We start from the raw sequence: 21893 nt of genomic DNA, 5'->3' as shown, positions 1-21893 counted from the left end.
AGCTACTAGCTAAAATTGATTTGCAACCTCTGGTGCTTTTGCAGTCACTCTCAGACATGCACAGATTAGCAAATAATACAAGTCACCCACGCACTTGTTTCCAGCAGAGGTGCACCAAGATGATGCTCTTCCTTCTCATTTCAGCTCATACAGAGATGCCCAGGGGCAGAGAGACAGGAGGGGCACAGGCAGTGCAGCACAAGAAGCTCCAGCTCTGGGGAGGTCGGATGGGTTGAATCTTGACCCTGTCACCTATTAGTGGGGTGGCCTCAGGCAAGTGACTTAATACTTCCAAACCACATTTTCTCTTTTGTAAGATAAAGAAAATAGAACATTTAAGATTAAAATCTATGTGAGCTACACACACATATTTCACTTAGGTGAAATAGTTCAGTATTCACTCAGTAATATTGGTCTAGCAGTGGTCAGCAAACTGCGGCTCGTGAGCCACATGCGGCTCTTTGGCCCCTTGAGTGTGGCTCTTCCACAAAAAACTTTATCCTATATAACAAAGAGGTAATATGCAAATTGACCATCACATCCTCACACAAGATGGCCACCACAAGATGGCCAGCAGGGGAGGGCAGATAGGGGTGACCAGGTCAGTAGGGGAGGGCAGTTGGGGGCGACTGGGCCTGCAGGGGAGTGGTTAGGGGGTGATCAGGCTGGAAGGCAGAAGCGGTTAGGGCCAATCAGGCAGGCTGGCAGGCAAGCGGTTGGGAGCCAGAGGTCCCGGATTGTGAGAGGGATGTCTGACTGCCAGTTTAAGCCTGATCCCACAGGCTGAGAGGACCTAGATTGGAAAGAGTGAAGGCTGGGCTGAGGGACACGTCCCCCCCAGTGCACGAATTCCATGCACCAGGCCTCTAGTAGACTATAACTACGATGAATAATGGCAATTGATTATATATATTGTTCTATCCTTTTACTATCCATTATTTGCATTTTTATATTTAAAGTATTATAATCTACTTCCTGTTCACAGCATTTATTTGGGTCTTGTCTTTTTTTTTTTTTAATAATAACTGACAATCTATGCATTCTATTTGGGGTTATTTAGACCATATATATTTAATGAAATTATTTATATGACTAGTTTTAAACCTGCAATTTACTACATGTTTTATATTTGACCCATGTATTATTTGTTTCCTTTCCCGTCTTTTTAAGGTTTCTTTTGGGTTATTGGAAGTCTTATGATTACATTTTATTTTTTCTGTTACCTTAGTTGTCATAACTCTTCATTTTCATATTTAGTGATTGCTTACATTTTTAATTTAACATAGCCTAACTGTAATTGATTTGATAACTCTTTACATGTAGTCTAAGAATATACTTATAATACTTTACAATAGTATACAGTACTTCCATTTCTTCCCTCCCAACCTTAATGCATTTGCTATTATACCTTTCACTTTCACATGTTTTAAATTTCAAACTGCATTGTTTTTATTTTTTTAAACACTCAGTTATGTTTTAAAGATATTTAAATAAGCCCTGGCCAGCGTGGCTCAGTTGGTTGGAGTGTCAGATAGTGGGTTAAAAAAAGAGAGATTTAAATAATATTAAAAATCTTATATATTTATGTATGTAGTTACCATTTCTAGTGCTCTTTGTTACTTTGTATAGATCCCAATTTCCATCTGGTATAATTTTTCTTCTTCCTAAATAACTTTAACATTTCTCATAGGGTGGGTCTACTAATGATGAAATCTTTTCTATATCTATATAATTCTTTATTTTTCTTTCACTTTTTAAAGGTATTTTTTCTGGGTATAGAATCTGAACTTGACAGACTTATTTTTTTCAGTACTTCTTTCAGTTTTTAAATGTTTTTTCACCTGACGTGTTCATGATGAGAAATCTAATATCATCCTAATTTTTCCTTACTTTATGTATCTTTTTTTTTCTGGATGCTTTTAAGATTTTCTTTGTCACAGAAAAAAATTATTGTGATTAGAGTTTTTTTCATGATATAGTTTTCTACTTGTTTCTTATGCTTGGGGTTCAACAACTGTCATTAATATATGAGTCTCTAGTTTTCATCAAATTTAGAACAATTTGGATCATTATTTTTTCAAATAATTTTTCTCTCACTTTTTTATCCTCTAATTTGGGGACTTCAATCACATGTATATTAAGCCACTTGAAGTTGTCCTGTTGTTCACTGATGCTGTTTTCATTTTTAAAAATTCTCTTTTGTGTTTCATTTTTCATAGTTTTTATTACTATACCTTCAAGTTCACTAATGTTTTCTTCAGCAGAGTCTAATTTCACATTAATTCCATTAAGCATATTCTTTTTTAAAATACATTTTTATTGATTTCAGAGAGAGGAAGAGAGAGATAGATAGAAATATCAATGATGAGAGAGAATCATGGACCACCTGCCTCTTGCATGACCCCTACTGGGGATATAGCCTGTGGGAAACTGTTTATTGCCTTCACTATCTGATAAGCATAGACAGAGAACACCCCCCCCCACCCCCACCCCCCGAAGGCTGGGTACCTTTGAAGCCTAGCGAAGGTTGGAGCTAGGCGCCACCTCTGTTTGTCCAGACAGTGGTAGCTGAAACTACTCCCCCATTTATTATTATGTAAATCCTTGCTGATGGGCTAGTCTGCCTGTTGCAGGGGGTCACCAGCCTAAGGGCTATGCTATGGGTGCATCCCAGATCAATAAAAGCTTGGTGAGGCCTGAGCACGGGAGGAAGTCCTTCCCCTTGAGTTGGACTTGCTCGCCTGGTCCCCCAATATTTCAAATTATCTCTTGGCTTTTCATATTCATTTGTGTGCGGCTCTGCTTCCAGTTCCTGAACCCTGACCCACGTGGGACGTCTGAAGGAAACACTCAACAATAGCCCACCACCCGGGCATGTGCTCTGACCAGGAATTGAATTGTGACCTTCTGGTTCATAGATCAGCACTCAACAACTGAGCCACACCAGCTGGGCCCATCAAGTATATTTTTGATCTCCACACACTATAGTTTTTATTCCTAGAAATTTTATTGGGTCTTATAAATACCTTTAAAATCTCAACTTTCTAATATATGGAATGCAACTATAGTATCTGTCTTCAATGTCTTTGTCTGCTAATTCTAACATTTATATTGGTTCTGGGTCAGTTTAGGTTGATTGATTTATCTCTTTGTTATTGCTCATATTTTCCTGCTCCTTTGTATGCCCACAATGATAGCACTAACAGCACTTATCCTTCCTTGCAGTCTTTGCTTGGCTCTGGGTAGTCTCCTCACATGCATATGCTGATTAGTTCTCAGTGAACTACCCCAGAGGGATGCCCTGCACCCTTGGAAGTTTCCTCTTTGTGCTGAAGTCTGAAATCTTCTCTAGGCAGTGTGCTGGGCCCACCTCTGTGTTCATCATTTTAATTGTATCATTTCTGTGGTTTTCTGATATCTATTGTCTCACAAACTCTTGCTTTATAAATTTATCTGCTTTTTTTGGTTATTTCCAGTGGGAAGGTAAATCCTGTCCTCATTACTTTATCTTGGCCATAAGCAGAAATCTAGTTTCATATGACGCAGTAATTCCATGTCTGGGTATTTAATACTGCGTCATATGAAACTAGATTTCTGCTTATGGCCAAGATAAAGTAATGAGGACAGGATTTACCTTCCCACTGGAAATGAAAACATTAATTTAAAGAGATATGTGTAACTCTATGTTTATTGTAGCATTTACAATAGCCATGAAAAAGCAATCTAGGTTTTCATTGATAGAGAAATGGATAAAGAAGATATGATATACATATATATGTATAAGTATTTATATAATATATGATGTATATATAATATATACAGTGGAATATTAAGCAGCCCAAGAAAGAATGAAATGTATGAAATATTGCCATTTGAGACAACATGGATGGACAAAGAGGGTAAAATAAGTCAGAGAAAAACAAATGCCATATGATTTCATTGATATGAGGAATCTAAAAACAGAAAATAAATGACTAAACAAAAACAGACCAATAGAAACAGAGAACAAGCTGATGATTGCCAGAGGATAGCAGGATGGGGTGAATAAGGTGAAGGGGAATAAGAGGTACACACTTCCAGTTATAAGAAAATATATGTCATGAGGAAATATAGAACAGTCAATTCTATTGCCATAACTTTGTATGACAGATGGGTACTTGCCTTAGTGTGGTGATCATATTATAAGACACTAGAGGCCCGGTGCACAAAATTTGTGCACTCAGGGGCTGGTCCCTCAGCCTGGCCTGTGCCCTCTAGCAGTCCAGGAGCCTTCAGGGGATGTCCAACTGCCACGGAGGCAGGAGAGGCTCCTGCCACCGCTGTTTCGCTTGCCAGCCATGAGCCCAGCTTAGGGCTTTTGGCTGAATGGTTCCTCTGAGCCAGTCATCGTGTGTATCTACCCTCCCCCCGCCCCCTGATTGATCGCCCCACAAGGGTGGTCTGGAGGCTCAGGCCACCCGGCTGGCAGTGCTGCAGTGGGTGGGCAGGGCCTCCCTCTGCGGGGCAATCGATCTGGGGGCTCCATGATCGATTGCCCCACAGAGGGAGGCCCAGGCCAACCAAGGGATCGCACCCCATGCCTGTCGCCTGCAGAGGGAGGCGACCAGTGGCGGGTGGGGAGGGGGGAAGCAGTGCCACACAGATGGCAAGCAGTGGCAGTGGCAGGGGCGAAGCAAGCTGCCAGCAGCTGGGGGAAGGAAAGCCCTGATAGGCCCTGATCACCAGTCAGGCCTAGGGACTCTACCTGAGGGGTCCCAGATTGAGAGAGGGTGCAGGCCAGGCTGAGGGATACCGCCCCCTCCCCCCGCATGAATTTCATGCACTGAGCCTCTAGTATAGGATATAAATGTCAAATCACTATGTTGTACTCCTGAAAAAAATATAATATTGTATCTCAACTTTAATAAAATATAAAATAAATAACTAAAATTAAGAAAAGTCTTACTTTATCTTTTAGATAAAAATATGATTATATCTCCTCAACAAAATCTTAGCAAATCGGATCCAGCAGTACATCAGAAAGATCATACACCATGACCAAGTTGGATTTATCCCAGGGATGCAAGGATGGTACAATATCCGCAAAACAATAAACGTGATACATCACATAAACAAATTGAAAGAAAAAAACCACATGGTCATATCAATTGATGCAGAGAAAGCATTTGACAAAATTCAACACCCATTTTTGATAAAAACTCTCAATAAGGTGGGAGTAGAAGGATCATACCTCAACATAATAAAAGCCATATATGACTGTCCATACTACCCAAAGCAATCTATAAATTCAACGCACTTCCCATTAAAATACCAACAGCATACTTCAGAGATCTAGAACGAACTCTCCAAAAAGTCATCTGGAATAAGAAAAGACCCCGAATAGCTGCAGCAATTAATCTCCAAAATTTATAGGGAACTCATACAACTTAACAAAAGGAAGATAAACAATCCAATCAAAAAATGGGCAAAGGACCTAAATAGACACCTTTCAAAAGAGGAAATTCAGAAAGCCAAGAGACATATGAAAACATGCTCAAAGTCACTAATCATCCGAGAGATGCAAATCAAAACAACAATGAGGTACCATCTCACACCTGTCAGACTGGCTATCATCAACAAATCAACAAACGACAAGTGCTGGAGAGGATGTGGAGAAAAAGGAACACTTGTGCACTGCTGGTGGGAATGCAGACTGGTGCAGCCACTATGGAAGACAGTATGGAGTTTCCTCAAAAAACTGAAAATGGAACTCCCATTTGACCCTGTGATCCCACTTCTAGGAATATATCCCAAGAAACCAGAAACACCAATCAGAAAGGATATATGCACCCCTATGTTCAAAGCAGCACAATTCACCATAGCTAAGATCTGGAAACAGCCTAAGTGCCCATCAGTAGATGAATGGATTAGAAAACTGTGGTACATCTACACGATGGAATACTATGCTGCTGTAAAAAGGAAGGAACTCTTACCATTTGCAACGGCATGGATGGAACTGGAGAGCATTATGCTAAGTGAAATAAGCCAGTCAATGAAGGAAAAATACCACATGATCTCACTCATTCATGGATAATAGAGACCATTATAAACTTTTGAACAATAATAGATACAGAGGCAGAGCAGCCGCAAACAGATTGTCAAACTGCAGCGGGAAGGCCGGGGAGGGTGGGTGCAGGAGGTAGGGGGGTAAGAGATCAACCAAAGGACTTGTATGCATGCATATAAGCATAACCAATGGACATAAGACACTGGGGGATAGGGGAGGCTAGGGGACTGTCTAGGGTGGGGGGGAAAAATGGACACATATGTAATACCCTTTGTAATACTTTAAGCAATAAAAAAATATGATTATATCTATTACTGAAAACCCTTGAATATGCTCCTTTGCCCTTAGGATAAAAACTGAAATTCCTTGACATAGCCTAAAAGAACCTCATGGTCTGCCCCTGCACACCTTTTCAGTGTTACCACAAGGCAGTTACATACCCTCCTGCATTCCTTGTTCTTCCCCCAGACCTGATTTTAGTTCCCAAAGGCATCAGTCTTGCACTAGCTTCACTATCACCTCATCCACCACTGCATGCTCATCTACTCATCTTTGGGATCGAAAAGCAAATTTTCCTTCAGTAGAGAGAGAGTTACTATTGTTCTCCTTCCATACTTTTTGTCAGTCACATCAACTCCGTGAGGCTACCACAGCTGGGACTGGTCTTCCTCATCACCATGCCTGTGCCCTCGCCAGTCCCTCTGCCCCAATGTCCTCTCTGCTTTAATTCAAGGCAGTGTCACCTCCTCTTGAAAACTTTCCATAAACCTCTTCCATCCCTCTCCTACTTTCCTCCCAGTCTGAGTACACTATCTCTCCACGCTTTCTTAATACCCTCCATCCTAGTGGTTTTCAAAATCTACTGAAATTTCCCTTGCCCTTATCCCTAATCAGGGGTGGAAAAAGGGTCCATCTGGCTCTTTTCTGCATTTCCAGACCCCAGCAGAGCCTGGTGTGTACAGAATTCTCTTTCAGTACTGTTTGCTGATGAGTATATGGCTGCACAGGGCTCTTGCCCCTCCTAAGCACTGACATGAGGCTATGTGGACACTATACTTAATGGGTAGAGCTGCCCTTAAAAAAAGGAGTTACATTAGTTAAGTAGAACAAATCATATTGGATGCTTTTGTCAAACTCCCTGACTTTGGCTCGAGATGAGTGCACTAATGAAATGCCTCTCAACCGCCTAGGTCGGGGTCTACTGAGATGGGTAATTGCAGCCCTGATAATACATTACTTGTACTGTCAACAGTTTTTTGTTCTCTCTCTTGCAAAATGCAGAGTAAAGTGGAAAATGCTGTGGGAACTCAGTGGCATTTAATTTACTGATAAGATGCAGTAGGAGCCTTTCTTTAACCTGGCTGTGACAGCAATAATGTGGGGACAAGTATTAGGTTTGGAATGCAATTGGCAAAATATTTTACATCCTGTGCACCACTCTTCCCATCTCTAGAATTAAACTGATGGAAGAGAAAGCTTGTCCCACCATGGTAGTTACGATGGTGATGGATGGTTGAGATACAATGTTGCCCTGCACTGGCCATGCCAATTCCTTTGGATTCAGCTTGTTATTCTGCAGAGGGAGAAATGACCAGCAGATCTCATTTTTTTCTTTGAATTGGGAAGTTGTGAGCAAGCCATGGCATAGAAAGGCCATTATACTGGCCTTTTGTGCAGAGAACTCAGGGCTGCTGTGCTGGGTGTGCACTCTCAGTGAGAAGCAGGGCTGTGGTGGTGCACTCAGAAACATCTGTATGTGGGAGTGGGACCTGAAGGGACCTGGTCTGAGACTTTAGGTGCCCCAGGTCTGCCCAGGTCCTCCAAGGGCCAAGGAGATGGGTATTTTGGGGTGGAGCCCCAGTCAAGAAGCTCTGCTGTGGGTTCACTCCATCACTTGGCTACTACAAGGGCCGTGTCCTCAGCTGGAGGCGCCCACTCAGCAGCGTCAGATGAACTTAAGCCAGAAGCGTAGCTGATCAGAAGGTAGCAGCTGGGGCTAGGAGGTCTGGCATCAGACGATGCGATTGCCAAACTCCTTCAGTGCATAGACAGCCAGCTCTTCCCCGGCCCCCAGCGCCAGAGCTGCCAGACACAGAATTAAGTTACATATGAAAGACTGCTAGGCACTCACAGGGACTGCAGGGTCAGTCTCGGAGGCTCTCCAGCCAGGGAAGTGCCCAACCCACCCATGAGGCTTCCCTGGGCCAGATCCCATGACTGCTGGACACAGACACCACCCAGCATGCCAGACACGGGCATCCGAAGTCCACCCTGCACCCACTGGTGATCGGGAACTGTGCACAGCAAGTCCACCTGCGGCCCCTGAAAAGCCAGGATGTTTTCACCATCTCCTGCATCCCCAAAGGGATCCGCGCGGCATCTCACATTCCTGGCATCTGAGTGGAGGACACACATAGAGTCCAGGTGAGTGTCTGCACCTGGCCTGACAGGCGGCTGAGGGAACAGGGGCTGCCTCCTACCATGGCAGGCAGGACTCGTACACGGGATGGGAGTCCCCCTTAGGGAGGCAGTTCCAAATCAACCGGTGGGCCACAGTGTGACTAGCACCCACTGCATCTTCCAAAGCCACATGTCATTATCTTCCTCTATCAACAAGTCCTGTTCTGGTCTTTTCTAGGTCAGGGGATGCCATTGTCATCCCCCGAGTCCACTGGTGCCAGCTGAGAACTGGGCTTGGTTCCTCACTCCCCTGAGCACTTCCACCCAGAGCATCTCCAAGTCACACCCACTCTGCCTCCTGGACAGCTTATTATCTTGTCCCAGTTCCACTCACTGGACCAGGCCCTCGCCACGTCACCTGGCACAGTGACCCCTTTCTCCTGGCTCCAGGCCTCGGACTGCCCACACCACCTCTTCTCCCTGCTGTGCCTGCTGATATTCACTAGTGTCAACCTTCGGGCTTCAAGTCTCATGGTGGGTCCCCACTGCCTTCAAGAGAGAATTCAACCCCCTGATCCTGTGGTAACTCTTATGTTTTCTTCTTACTCGCATGCATCTAGTACTCCAATAATATTCTTATTCTCTAACAGAACAATAAAACAGCTGCAGTGTACTGCGTACATACTGTATATGCCATGTCAATGCTTTCACAGTGTCCGTGGAGGTAAGCGTGTCTTTCAGCGGAAGACAGTGGGGCCACGGCAGCCCCAGCATTCAAAATAGGTCTGCCGACTCCCAAGTCACGCCTTCAGCCAGGCCTCCGTCAGCTCGGTCTTTACTGAATTTCTTGCTGCTGGTTGAAGAAGACTGCTTTCTGCCACTTCTATTCGATGTTCCTTTCCTCCTGCTTCAAATGGCACCCTTCTCTGTTCTTACCTGAGTGTCACTCTGCTGCTCATTCTGGGATAGACTCTTTAGAGAAGCCTTTCCCACTCTCCCTGCCCCATCGCAGGTGCCCCCAACGGAGCCTCCCCACAGAGCCAGAGCCCACCAAGCCACACCGCTTAACGGAGGCTGTTAATCTTATCAGTGTACTCGGTCCTCCTGCTGCAGCCAAATATATAAATCGCTCATCAGTTTCAGTTTCCAGGACAGGGTAAGTCATATCTCCTGGAGATCAGCAGGGTCAATGATTACGACAAGCCATTCCCGCTGTGAACTGATTGGGACCTAGGCCAGAATGTTTCTACGATTTGTGTACCCGAGACCCCAGCCCCTTGACAAATTTCCCAGAGATTGAGGCCTCGAAAGACTAGTACATACCTGTGTGGACAGTGCTCCGGGCCTGGCTAGGCGCTGGGGGAGCTGAGTGCCACAGACAACTGCCCACCGGGGGAGAGGCTGCCTGGTGCTGGGCCTGGGGTGTGGTGAGGGGGAGGGCTGCTCTCGCGGCGGTGGCAGGGCTGCTCAGGCTCCCACCGCCTGGGTGGATGCTTGTGGCCATCCCTTTGGCCAGTGGAGACCCTCCAACCACATTATTCCCAGGTGGCCCAGGCCCTCCTAAGGGAGCCCTGAGGAAAAAGAGAATGAACTCGAGTGACAGTGCAGACAAAACCACCCCATGTGGGCCATTGGTAAAGGCCTGCTCTTACACACTGGCCTTTCTGAGATGAAAGCCACGCAGGCCAGGAGAGAACCCTAAAACAAAGCCAAGATAACCCTTGTCGGCAAACAATTCCCAGAGCTCCAGCTGAGAGGGCGCCCTCTGTAAATCTTCATGGGGGCTAACTCTGTGAATATTCAAGAAGTAGCAAAAGAACCCTGAGAAACAGAGGCATTATTCCAACCAATAAAATACTTTGTACCAGAGCTACTGTTTTGACTCATTCTAACAAACAGCTGTGCGTCCCCAAACACCTCCAGAAAGAGCGATGGCTCAGTCACATCCCACGAGGCTTGGACACATCTGGCACCTGGCGGGAAGCAGTGGCAGGACCTACTCCCTCTGGACAAGGCCACCGCCTTGCTCTGCCAGCCTCTGGGAAGGGCACCAACAGACCATGTCCCGCTGAGAGATGTCAGGGAACTTGCTGCTTCTTACCAGAAAATAAATGCCCTTTCAGCCCACGGTTTCCAGATGAAACCGGTGTAGAGTGTTTAAGAAAAACCAATGGAAAACAGCAACTTGGAAGATGGGCTGTTCACACTTGCACACTTTGCATATTTGTGCTGTGGGGTGCAGAATACAGTGGAGGCGGGTTTTGCAAGGTGTTTAGTTTCAGGGGACTGGAATGTCTTCCATTTGTCCAAGAGCTCAGTAAACTCCCCTTTGTCTTCTTGGGATCTCAGTCATGAGACACCAGAAGCCACACCTGGGAGAGAACAGGCTCTGCTGGGTGTGGCTCCGGGCCAGGTCAGAGGCCCCTCTCCAGGTGGCTTGGTACCATTGGGTCTGACTTCAAATGGTCATTGAGTCAGGTTTCTACAGGACAGCTCTGGGGAAAGCCCCCTAGGGAAGGACCCAACTGTCCAGGGACTGGGCAGCACCTTCCCTCACTAGTTGTAGAGCTGCCTTGAAATTCACTTCCAGCATGAACCTGTCAGCTGGGCAGCCAAAACCACCACATTTAAAAAATCACATCTGCTACCTGCTGGACTCACTTTTTCCCTAGGAAAATTTTTAAAATTAAATAAAGTGGGCTTGCAAATTATGGGCCTTCCCAGGAATGAAAAGAGGTGTGAGCCTGCCTCCAGGCTGGCACTGCCCCTTGGGCGCTTAGAAGTATGGATCTCTAGCACCAATGCAAAATGTAAGCACTGTTTAATTTTTTTTCACAGCAGTCTTGTTTCAAAGGGAGTACAAGGGCCACGTCTCCAGTTTTCTTATGTGCCCTGGATGTTGACGCGGCTCTGAACCAGTAAAGGGCTTCCCTGAGCGAGATGGACTGAAGATCAAGCAGTGCCCTCATCTCAATGGGAAATTCTCAGTGAATAACATTTTCAGTGAATTTTTAAAATTGCTCTGTTTTAATAAAAATAATATAACATGCCCTAACAGGTTTGGCTCAGTGGATAGAGCGTCGGCCTGTGGACTCTAGGGTCACAGGTTCGATTCCGGTCAAGGGCATGTACCTTGGTTGTGGGCACATCCCCAGTAGGAAGTGTGCAGGAGGCAGCTGATCAATGTTTCTCTCTCATCAATGTTTCTAACTCTCTATCCCTCTCCCTTCCTCTCTGTAAAAAATCAATAAAATATATTTAAAAAAATATAACAGACATTTTGTAAGACACAGGAAAGCACAAGGAAGAAAAACTTTTATCTATAATGCTACCAGTTAATAACAATTGCTGACTTTGGGGAGTACATCACTTTTCCTTTGCACATATGCATGTATGCGTGTTTCATGTAGAGCAGGTCCATGTGACAGCACATGTGCCCGCTGTACTCTCACTGTGCACAGGAACCCCCCCACCCCAACCATCCACACCCACACCCACAGCTGTGAGATCTCGCCCTCCTTGGTGACTCTGCCACCACTTACTGCTACTGCCCTGACTGCAGCTCATTCTGCTCCCACCCTCGCCCTGGCAGCCAGTGTCTGTTCCGGGAAAGACAAGCAAACCTAATTCAGAAGGGGAAATGCTTGCTACCTAGAACCCTTGTTCAAGGGAACTCTGAGCTCACAGGGCCAAACCCCACAGGCAGGGGCTTCCTGGCTGCCTTCTGAACTGTGTTTTTGGGTGGCCCAGTGATGACAGCCGCAGGGAAATGGGAGGGGGGATCCTCCCTCCTCTCCCAGGCAGCGACTACGACCTCACCTGGAAGCAGGAGTCACATAGTTTCCTGGGAACACCCCAGAGAGCCCAGACCTCAGGGACATGCCCTTGAACCAGCCGTCCTGACACTTCTCCAGGACGCAGTACATCTCGCCCTTGCGCAGCTCCAGCTCGTCACTCTTCTGCGGCTTGTAGGTGTAGAGTGCCAGGTATCTGCAGGCAGAAGAAGCAGGGCCAGGATCAGCAGTGGCAGGCAGGGCGGACATAGAGCCACTGTGTCCCCCGAGTCACATGTGAGCTCTTCTGTGGGTGAACCCAACTTAAGAGTAGCTGATGCCTCTGGGGACTGGCACACACAGCATGTGATCTGCTCTTCCCAGTAAAGCAATGAGGGGTTGGGGGAGAGGCATTCCCAGCACTGCAGGTCCAGGGAGGCACTGGCAGGGAAGGGGCAGAGCTCTGCCCTGATCCTAGAGCCCATGGCCATGCCCAGCCCTGCGCCTACCCAAGCAAGTGTGCAGCCAGGAGCACCTTTCCGACCTGACAGCTCAGTGAGGCTCCTTGAGCTGTGAGAGGCCCAGGGGTGTCAGAAGTAGATCTGGGGCCAGGTCTTAGGGGCCCCCTGTTTTTGTTTGTTTGTTTACTATTTTCTACACTGTCTATAGCTTGGTGCTCTGGGCAAGAGAAATCTTTAGGAAAAACAGGGAGCAAGAGAACAAGCTGGAATGGGTTTTCCTTGTTTAGTCTCCGGCCCGGCCTGACATCGATCTGAGCTGGCAGAGGCCTCGAGGCCCTGCATAGAGAAAAGGCAGCCTAGGTAGGGAATTCTTGGTTACATTCTTCCTTGCAATATTTGTACCACAACTAATTATTTAAATTCTACTTTATTTTTTAAAGCAAGTTTATTTGAAGACAAGGAAAGAACAAACTTAGTGGTGGAAATTCCCACTTAGGGCCCAGAAAGTGGGCCTCCAAGCTGCCAAGAGCCATGGCAAGCCCCTCTGTAACAGACCTAGTGACCTGACCCCAGCCTCCCAGGGCACTCTGAGGACTGGGAAATGCTGCAGGTGTTTTGTTGCTTGGGTTTGAAGAATGGTTAGTGTGAGCTGATAGAATTGTGAGGCAGTTCCCTGCAGACACAGATTCACTAGATGTTGCCCCTCCCAAGGGCTGCCTGAAGCCCATCGGGCTCTCTGTGGTTGGGCTCCAGATTCCCCTGAAAATCAGCTGGGCTTCCCCCAACACAGCTCAGTGCTTGCTCCCTCACAGGCCTGACTCCCAGTGGCAGTCCTCCCCCAATGCAGGGCAGTCCTCCACACGCGGCAGGAAACCCGACTTAGCACTAGTGCTGCTGAGGACCCACCGGCACCTATAGGCCCCCACGCTGGCTTTCTGTCAGTTGGCCCTGCTGGCATCTTCATAAGTGCCCACACTCTGCCCACAGGCTCCCACTCTGTTCAGGGTGACTTTCTGCCCTTCCCCTGTGCATTCTTCTTCACTCCCTCCCAGCCGGGGCCTGGTTCTGCTCTCTCCCTGAAGGTGATCAGCATAACAGGGTGCAGGAGGGCAGGTTCCATGCTGCTGCAGGAGCTTCCCACAAGCTGGGTGCTGTCAGAGGAGGCTGGATTGTGGGGTCACCCCCCTGGCGCCTCACCACAGAGCAGGGACTTACATTACCGGGTCTTAATGTACTGAGTTCACACTGGTCAAGCCCACTGTAGCCCGAGGTGCAGAGCCAGCCCTGTGTTACGGATCTGGGTAGAAGCGATCCCGTCCCATGTGAGGCATGGTTCCCACCATCACAGACTGTGTAAACATTAGAAGGCGGTTTGGCGACTTCTTCCTGTCCCCACAGGTCCTTCACTCCCCTCATCTGAGAAACCCACGGAGAAGTGGAGGTAAGATTCACTCTCAGCCCAAGTGGTGGCCTATTTATAAGGGCTGCTCCGACCCGAAGTGTGGCCTCCAGGACCAGACATTTATGCCCCAGGAAGCCCTACAAGGCAGGCAGATGAAGAGCAGACAAGCCCGGGCCAAGGAGTAGACTTTGAGTGGCCTCCCAATGCCAGGCAGTGAGAAGGGAGGGTGTGGGCTCCTGCAGGCCTCAGTGTGTCACAGGAGAGATGAGCAGTGGCCTCCTGCACTGCGTAAGCAAACTGAGATCCCTCTTTGTGGGTTTGTGTTGTTTTTTTTAAAAAATATATCTTATTGATTTTTTACAGAGAGGAAGGGAGAAGGATAGTTAGAAACATTGATGAGAGAGAAACATCGATCAGCTGCCTCCTGCACACTTCCTACTGGGGATGTGCCCACAACCAAGGTACACACCCTTGACAGGAATCGAACATGTGACCCTTGAGTCCACAGACTGACGCTCTATCCACTGAGTCAAACTGGTCAGGGCCCCCCTTGTGTTTTAAGACAACCAAAGCCTTAGAGTGCCCATGGGAACTTTTATATGCTAGAAGAAGAGGGTAAGAATACTCTTCGACCATTGGTTGACCTGAGCGATCAGGCCTTTCAATTATATGGGCTCACACTTCAGAGCATGTGACTTGACCTGCAGAAGGCAAACCCTGCATGGACGCGGATGACTGGAGTCATTCTGTCACAGACCTTCTGATAGCCTGGCTGGTGTGTGTCACAGACCCCTGGCTCACAGTAGCATGCTCACTGCCACCCTTGTCTCTGTGTAGGCGGCCCTCTCATGCACAACCTCAGACCATCTTTGAACATGACTACTGCTACTGTTTTGGGAAGTACAGACAAACAGAGAACAACCACATTCCCACCCTACATGCCTGCCACCGGCATGCACGGACCACTGACTTCTTAGAGCTAAAAAGGATAGATGAGTGATCAGGTTAATCTGATAAACCAATGAGGTCATTGGATCGTTTTCTCCCTAGTAATGAAATTAAGACTGTGATTTCAAAGGTCATGTTCTCAAAGTGGATTGTGCATAGCGCTGTAACGTATGAGATATTACTTGCCATGGAGCTTGGCACTTGCTACAAACAGCCACGCGAAGCACACAATGAACCAGTCTCAAGCATTGCTGGCCACGGTTCCTCTGCTACTCAGATGACCACTGTGACTAGCAGACACATCTCTGCCAAAATGCTTATCATCCTTTCAAGGACAGTATTTGACATGGAAGTCTTCCTTCTGTTACCCAAATGAAAATCAACCCAGACACGGACAGCCATGCTCTGGGAGGAGACAGAGAAGGAGAGAACAGAGGGATGGGGTCCCCAATGGCAGAGTGGGGTGGGGTGGGAAAAGATGTCTTTCCATCTCCACACAAAATTGAAAAGCCTGCAAGGTATGGGAGGTCTGTGCATGGTGGAGCCTCCAAAATGTACTTACACACCTGGGAGTGACATTCTTGGAACCGTGCTACCTTTTGGGTCTCAAAGACAGAGCAGCCTTCTTGGGTGGCTGGTTTGATGCAGAGTTGGGGACTTTGGGCCAACACCAGGAGTCCTCTGCACCTAGGAGGGGTAAGGCTGTGGCTCTCATTGAACAAGTAAACATCTGTTGAAAGCCTGTGTGCTGGGCATTCATTTTGAGACCCAAAAGTGAAACACCTGGGCCTTGTTCTGCAAGAGTTCACGGTGTTCTGCCTCTCATTTGGGAAAGTCCACGAGGGCCCAAGGGTCTCCTGTGGATGAAGATCTATTTTCTCAGGGAAAGGAAATCCAGTGTTAGAAGAGCAAGACCATCACCACCATCCTTCCCCACGTGCCTCCTCGGCCCAGGTCTGAGTGGAAGCCATTGGAGCTTACCCAGGAGACCCAGTCAGAAGACAGCACCTTCTGTCTAGTGTTGGTGAAAACGTGGGTTTCAGCCTAAAGACATCTAGAAGGCAGTGTATTAATCGACGCTCCCCTCAGGAAGCTAGGTTAAATATAGGTGAGCCTCAATCTCCTTTTGTTTACCTGGATGATAATAACCGACTCACAGCACTGTGGGCAAATAAACGGAAGATGTTCATGATTCCCTCCCTGTCCCCACGTGGCAAACGCTTCCACTAGGCTGAGGGAGGCAGGGACGCATGTACCAGGTATTTAAGCTACTTCTAGGAAACCTTCTGGAGCTTGGCAAATTGCTTTTTCAAGAGGCATTTTGCTTGAAATACATTCTGTTCTGCACCAACACAGATTCCAAGTGTACTTCTGACTGCGTAGTATCTGTGAACCTTTCCCTTCCCCAATTATTGACCAAATTCTTACTCTCCACCTTAGAACATTCATTCAGGTAACTGGCTCATTGCAAACAAAAAAGTAGAAGGCAGTCTAATTCTTCAGAACGCTATTTAAGTGGGGGAGTTTTTATACTGTACGTATATTTTAAGAACTGTAATTTAACAAGAGTAGGTTCTAAGCAAGACAACCATGTCACTTCCAGCAGTGACTCATCAGGGTGTATTTGGCTGTGACACACAGCTTCTGTGCATGGGTATGGCAGTGACAGCTACTAAGATGCTGAGTTACTCTGAGCAGTTAGTAACTAGCCACCATGAAGACCCCACGACCTCCCACTGCGCCAGCATCCTTCCACTCCGGCCCACAGCCCGCACCTTCTCAGGGGCCTGTGAGGTGTTCTCTTTGCTATGGTTGGTCCTCTCCTGATTGGCTAGTGCCTGTATCATCAAATATTTTGATTATGCCCTCTGCTCATAATAAATGTCCTAGGGACAATAACATTTAAAACCCTGCTAAACTTTTGTGCACTTTCCTGTCAGTACTATTATTAGATGCACATAATTAAAACTGACCAACTAGTGGGCAGCTGGTGTGCTCAGTGGTTGAGTGTTGACCCATGAACCAGGAGGTCATGGTTTGATTGCTGGTCAGGGCACATGCCTGAGTTGTAGGCTTGATCCCCAGTAGGGGGCATGTGTGAGGCAGGTGATAAATGTTTCTCTCTCATTGATATTTCTCTCTCTCTATCCCTCTCCCTTCCTCTCTCTCTAAAATCAATTAAAATATTTATAAAATAAATAAATAAAATAAACTGACCAACTAGTAACACATGGGGCCCCCATAGAAACCACACATTTCCACGCTGGCAGGGTGAGATGGAGATGCTGAGGGCATGGGATCCCAAAACACAAACAGCAGCTCACACATTGAGAGGCAGCTGCCCTTTGGGAGCCATGTCCTGCGGTTCAGCCGCTGGGCTGCATCCGGCAGAGGAGGAGTCCTGTAAACAGACAAGAAGAGAGTGAGCTGACAGGTGGCCCTGCTCAGGAAGGAGAAAGACAACATCCCATGGCATCATGAAGCATGTGTCCTCCCCTCAGGGTCTACTTGCCTGGGTTGTTAATGACTTTTTTCCCCATATACTGGGGAGAGCTTGGCGCCCAATAATGGGCCCACGGCAGCTCTCCAGAGCTCTCCTGGAGCAGCTGCTCAGGACCCCTTTCTGTGACTGCCTGTGGGTCCATCAGCACCACTCTGTGCTGAATATGGAAGAAGGCAGTTTCGGGAAGTGCATCTTTATTCTTAGAGCTTGAATGAATTATTCTTGTGTTTGTAAAAAGAAAATCCAGACAAAACCTTTCATGCTATAAAGCCTGCGCTCATTGGAAAATTGCATTCCCAGGAACTAAAGAGTAATCTCTACAGAAAGCTGGTCCTTTGGCTGTGGACAGAAGGCAGGTTGTAGGGCAACAGGACTGACAGAGCCTAGCATCTTCCACCGCAGCCCTGAGGGACTCAAAGCTTCAGGGTTTATTGTGCAAGGAGATGACTGGAGGGACATCTGCTTCTAGATAGTTCCTCACAATCAGGTGCATGCTAAGCTGGCTGAGGGAAGTGGTTAAGGGCCAGCAGAGAGATCTGGGCTGTACATAATCTCGCTGAGGCGATTCCTGCACAGAGGCCCCTGTAGACCCAGCCACAATGAACTGAATTGTGCCCCCCAAAAGATATGTCCAAGTTATAGCCCCTAGTGGCTGTGAAGGTGGTCTTATTGGAATAAAGGTCTTTGTAGATATAGGTAAGGATCCTAAAATGAGATTACCCTTGAATAGTATGGCCCCTAAATCCAATGACAAGTGTCCTCATGAGAGAGAGAAAAGGAGGACAGAGAGACCTGAGAGGAAGGAAAGCCACTTGAAGAACAAGGCAGAGACTGGAGAGATGCATCTATAAGCTCAGGAACACCAAGGATTGCTGGCAGCCACCAGACGCTGGGAGAGAGGTCTGGGATGGATTCTCCCTCAGCCTCCAGAAGCAACCAATCCTGCCCACCAACACCCTGATTTTGGACTTCTGGCTTCCAGAACTGTTGCGTTAAGCCACCCAGTTTGTGGTACTGTTATAGCAGCCCCAGGGAACTAGTAAAACTCTATTCACTGCCCTTGCTTAGCTGATGAGCTACATGTGCTAAGGCAACCTTCCAATCTCTCCTGGGTGGTCGACTTCCCTCCTCCACCAGGGATCATGAAAGGTGCCGGAAACCACAGCACATCTACAACCTCGAAGAAGTTAGAAATTCTATTCCTTCTTGTTTAAACAACGAAGTGCCTGGCAGAATGAGAGCATGCAACACAGAAGCGTAACTTCCCTCATTTCTCCAAGACACAGTGAAGTTTCAAAGGACTTCCCACTCCAAGCTCCAGCACCTGCGAGAGACAGCTTCCCAGAGGCAGCCCCTCCCCAAGCATCCCTGTGGCTGATGCAAGATGCTGCTTCCTGGGGTGCTGTGTGGGAATGGGCTAAAGGTGGGGGACAATCCTCTGCTGACAGATGTGGGGGACTTTTGTCTGCTCATCACACCTGCCTAGCCTAGGAGGGGAGACAGACCTGAAGGCATTCACCATCAAAGCTTGGGAATGTTTTCCTTCAAGATGCTGAAGGAGTTCACCACAGCTGGCCAAGGACCTCCTCCACAGGCTGCAGGCTGGGGTGGGCACTGGTTCCAGGCCCTTCCTCCCCTGGGGTATGGACAAGCACCCCAAGTGCTGGTTTCCCCACAGCTGTCCCTTCTTGGATGGTCCCTGGAGAAAGGTGTGGGCAGGATGTCAGGGCCCTTCACTCACTCACTCACTCACTCACTCACTCACTCACTCACTCAGACACGGGCAGGTGGCTCCATGCTGGGGGTGATAGCTGAGGCCTAGGAGCACCCCGTGTGCCACTCGTCAGCTGAGCAAAGTCAGACCTGGTCAGTGAGCTGATGAGAAATGTTCCCTCCCCCCTCGGCTCTGCATACAAGCAAGAAAGTGTGACAGTCAATTGAGTTGTAGGGTTGTTCTGCCTACATGAGGCATGATCTAGGCCCTCACTGATGTCTGCTGACCACCGATTGTCAGGACTGGCATTATGCCCATTGTGGGCTTGCATGGGGGATGACAAGCACTGGACATGTCATTATAGACATGGGGGTCCCAGTAGTGCAGGGGCACAGGAATATACAACTGGGACCTCACCTGAGGGTGTGGCCAGGGAGGGCTTCTGTGAGCAGGGAGTGGGCCCATTAGGTGAGGTGGTGAGGGTCGGATGGTGAAGGAGGAGCAGAGTAGTCTGTCCAGCAAAGGCTGGCAAAGGCAAGCTCAGCAAGTTTGAAGAAACTGAAAGAAAGGAAAAGTGAGTGGTGAGGGAAAGTGCCCAGAGCCTGTCTGTTTGAGGCCTTCTGGGAGGGTTCTGGTCTTCACCTTGAGGGCAGAGATGCCCTGGAAGGCTGGCAGGAGAAAGACTGAGAGGGAGTCAGACCCATGCCTCACAGGGGGACCCCTCAGGAAGCATGAGGAAGGTCAGGTCTGGGTCAAGGGCATGGGGATGGAGGAGGTCTGGCATGTATAGGAGGTGGTGGGTAAGAACAATTACAGCAAAAATAATAAAGACCACTCCCCCATCCAGAGCTCACCAGCATTTCTTCTGGAATAATGCATTTAATATTCAAATAAGCCTATAAAATGGGTGTTTGTTTTTTATCAGCATTTTATAAAATGAGTATCTGAGGCACAGAGAAGTTAGGTGAATGGCTCACATTCATGCCAATCTATGGCCATGGCTGGGCTGGAACTCGGGCAGTCGGATGCTGGAGGCCATGTGCCTACTCACCACGTTGTCTGCATGAGTTTCTCATGGCTGCTGTAACAGGTCATGACACACTTAGTGACTGAAAACAACACAGATACACTATCTGACAGTTCTGGAAGTCAGAAGTCCCAACACAAAGGTTGGCAGGACTGTGCCCTCTGAAGGTTCTCAGGCAAAATCCATGCCTGGTCTCTTTCAGCCTCTATAGCCACCCACTCCCCCTAATCCCTCCTCAGCTGGTGGCCTCTGCCTCCATCTTGAAAGCCAGCAATGTATCACCTTCAAATCTCTCTCTCTGACCTCTGCTTCCATCACGTCATCTTCTCCCTGACTCCAAATCTCTTGTCTTCTTCTTATAAAGACCTTGTGATTACATTGGGGCCACTGGGTAATCCAGCATAATCTTTCATCTCAGGTTCCTTGCCCCTTTTGCCTAGTAGAGTAACACATTCACGTTCTGGGGTCAGATATTTGGGAGTCCATATTCCCTCCTCTCCCAACAGGACTAGTGGAGTCATGAGCTGAAGGGCACAAGGGAGGATGATGAGCGGAGTTTCTGGCCTTGGCAGCTGGCCAGATGGGGGTGTCATGTGCAGAGATAGGGAGTGTGAGATCCGGGAGCCATCAGAGTTGGACGTGTGGAGACTGACATGCTTGGAGATGGTGACGTGAGGATGAAGCAATGCCAGCTGAGCAGAAGGGACAGGCCTGCAGGTGGAGGTTTGGGGATCACTGGCACGTAGCTTGTCTACATAGCAATGCAGCCCACCAGTTAAGTTCTTAGCGCTCAAGTATGTGAGCTCGTGTCTGTGTGACCTTGGACACAGAGCCTCCACCTCTCAGGTTTAAGTAGGAGTCAGGACTGCTGCCCTCAACTATGTGGCAGCAGGGACGGAACTTACCCTCACAACTAAAGCAATTGAAAAATCAGGGAAAATATGTGAGCCAATGGTTCCCCAAATTTTGAAAATTAATAAAGGACAGGTAGATATGCCTGAGAGATGAGAAAATAGGGTCATAAAGGCTCCTGTCTTGTATGTTAGTTGGAATATTAAGTGAGAGAGTTTAATTTAAGCCCTCAATAAATGCTGCTATTATTACTGAAACCAGGGTAGGAGGTGGATGAAATGGCCTGAGGGAAAGTGGGGTGAGGAGAGGATAGCCTGTGGACCACCAACGTGGCAGGAGAGCTGGCAAAGGGGACAGAAAACAAGCAAGAAGCACTGGTGTTTCTGGGTTCAGGGGAGCAACAGTTTCCCAGGAAGCTGTTGACAACCATGCTGAATGTTGTAGAAGGTCAGGAGAGATGAAGGCCAGAGAAGCCCTTCAATGTGGGGGTGCAGACACTCACCAGGGCTGGCAATTCTTGCTAACAATGAACCCTAAAATCTGCAAACAATTTCTATTTATAATATAGAAAATTTGGAGCAACCCAAGTGTCCCATGCCAGAAGGTTTGATGGCAGATGACACCATGCACAGCAAACAGCCATGAGGTAAGGGGAATTCACACCAAGAGGTGTGGAGGGCTGTGTGAAGTACCTCAAATGGAAAAGGTGGCTAGAGAAATGCGTGTGTAGGCTTACCTCATTTCTGTAAAAGATGCATGTATTTTCA

The 21893-nt window shown here is 47.6% G+C and overlaps 1 protein-coding gene across 4 annotated transcripts in view; it reads right to left on the bottom strand.

The window, feature by feature from the left end:
* SH3RF3 (SH3 domain containing ring finger 3) overlaps positions 1-21893 on the bottom strand; it is a 254740-nt gene that overhangs the window by 26950 nt on the left and 205897 nt on the right. For all 4 annotated transcript variants that reach the window (XM_059688359.1, XM_059688360.1, XM_059688362.1 and 1 more), the window contains 3 exons: positions 17355-17431; positions 12266-12436; positions 9770-10017 (listed from right to left, as the gene is read on the bottom strand). In XM_059688359.1, the coding sequence (XP_059544342.1) occupies positions 9770-10017; positions 12266-12436; positions 17355-17431 (496 nt within the window). The remainder of the gene's footprint in view (positions 1-9769; positions 10018-12265; positions 12437-17354; positions 17432-21893) is intronic.

The sequence above is a fragment of the Myotis daubentonii genome, chromosome 3 (assembly GCF_963259705.1).
Source record: "Myotis daubentonii chromosome 3, mMyoDau2.1, whole genome shotgun sequence".
Lineage (NCBI taxonomy): Eukaryota > Metazoa > Chordata > Mammalia > Chiroptera > Vespertilionidae > Myotis > Myotis daubentonii.
This window is presented reverse-complemented; position numbering and strand designations above follow the sequence as displayed.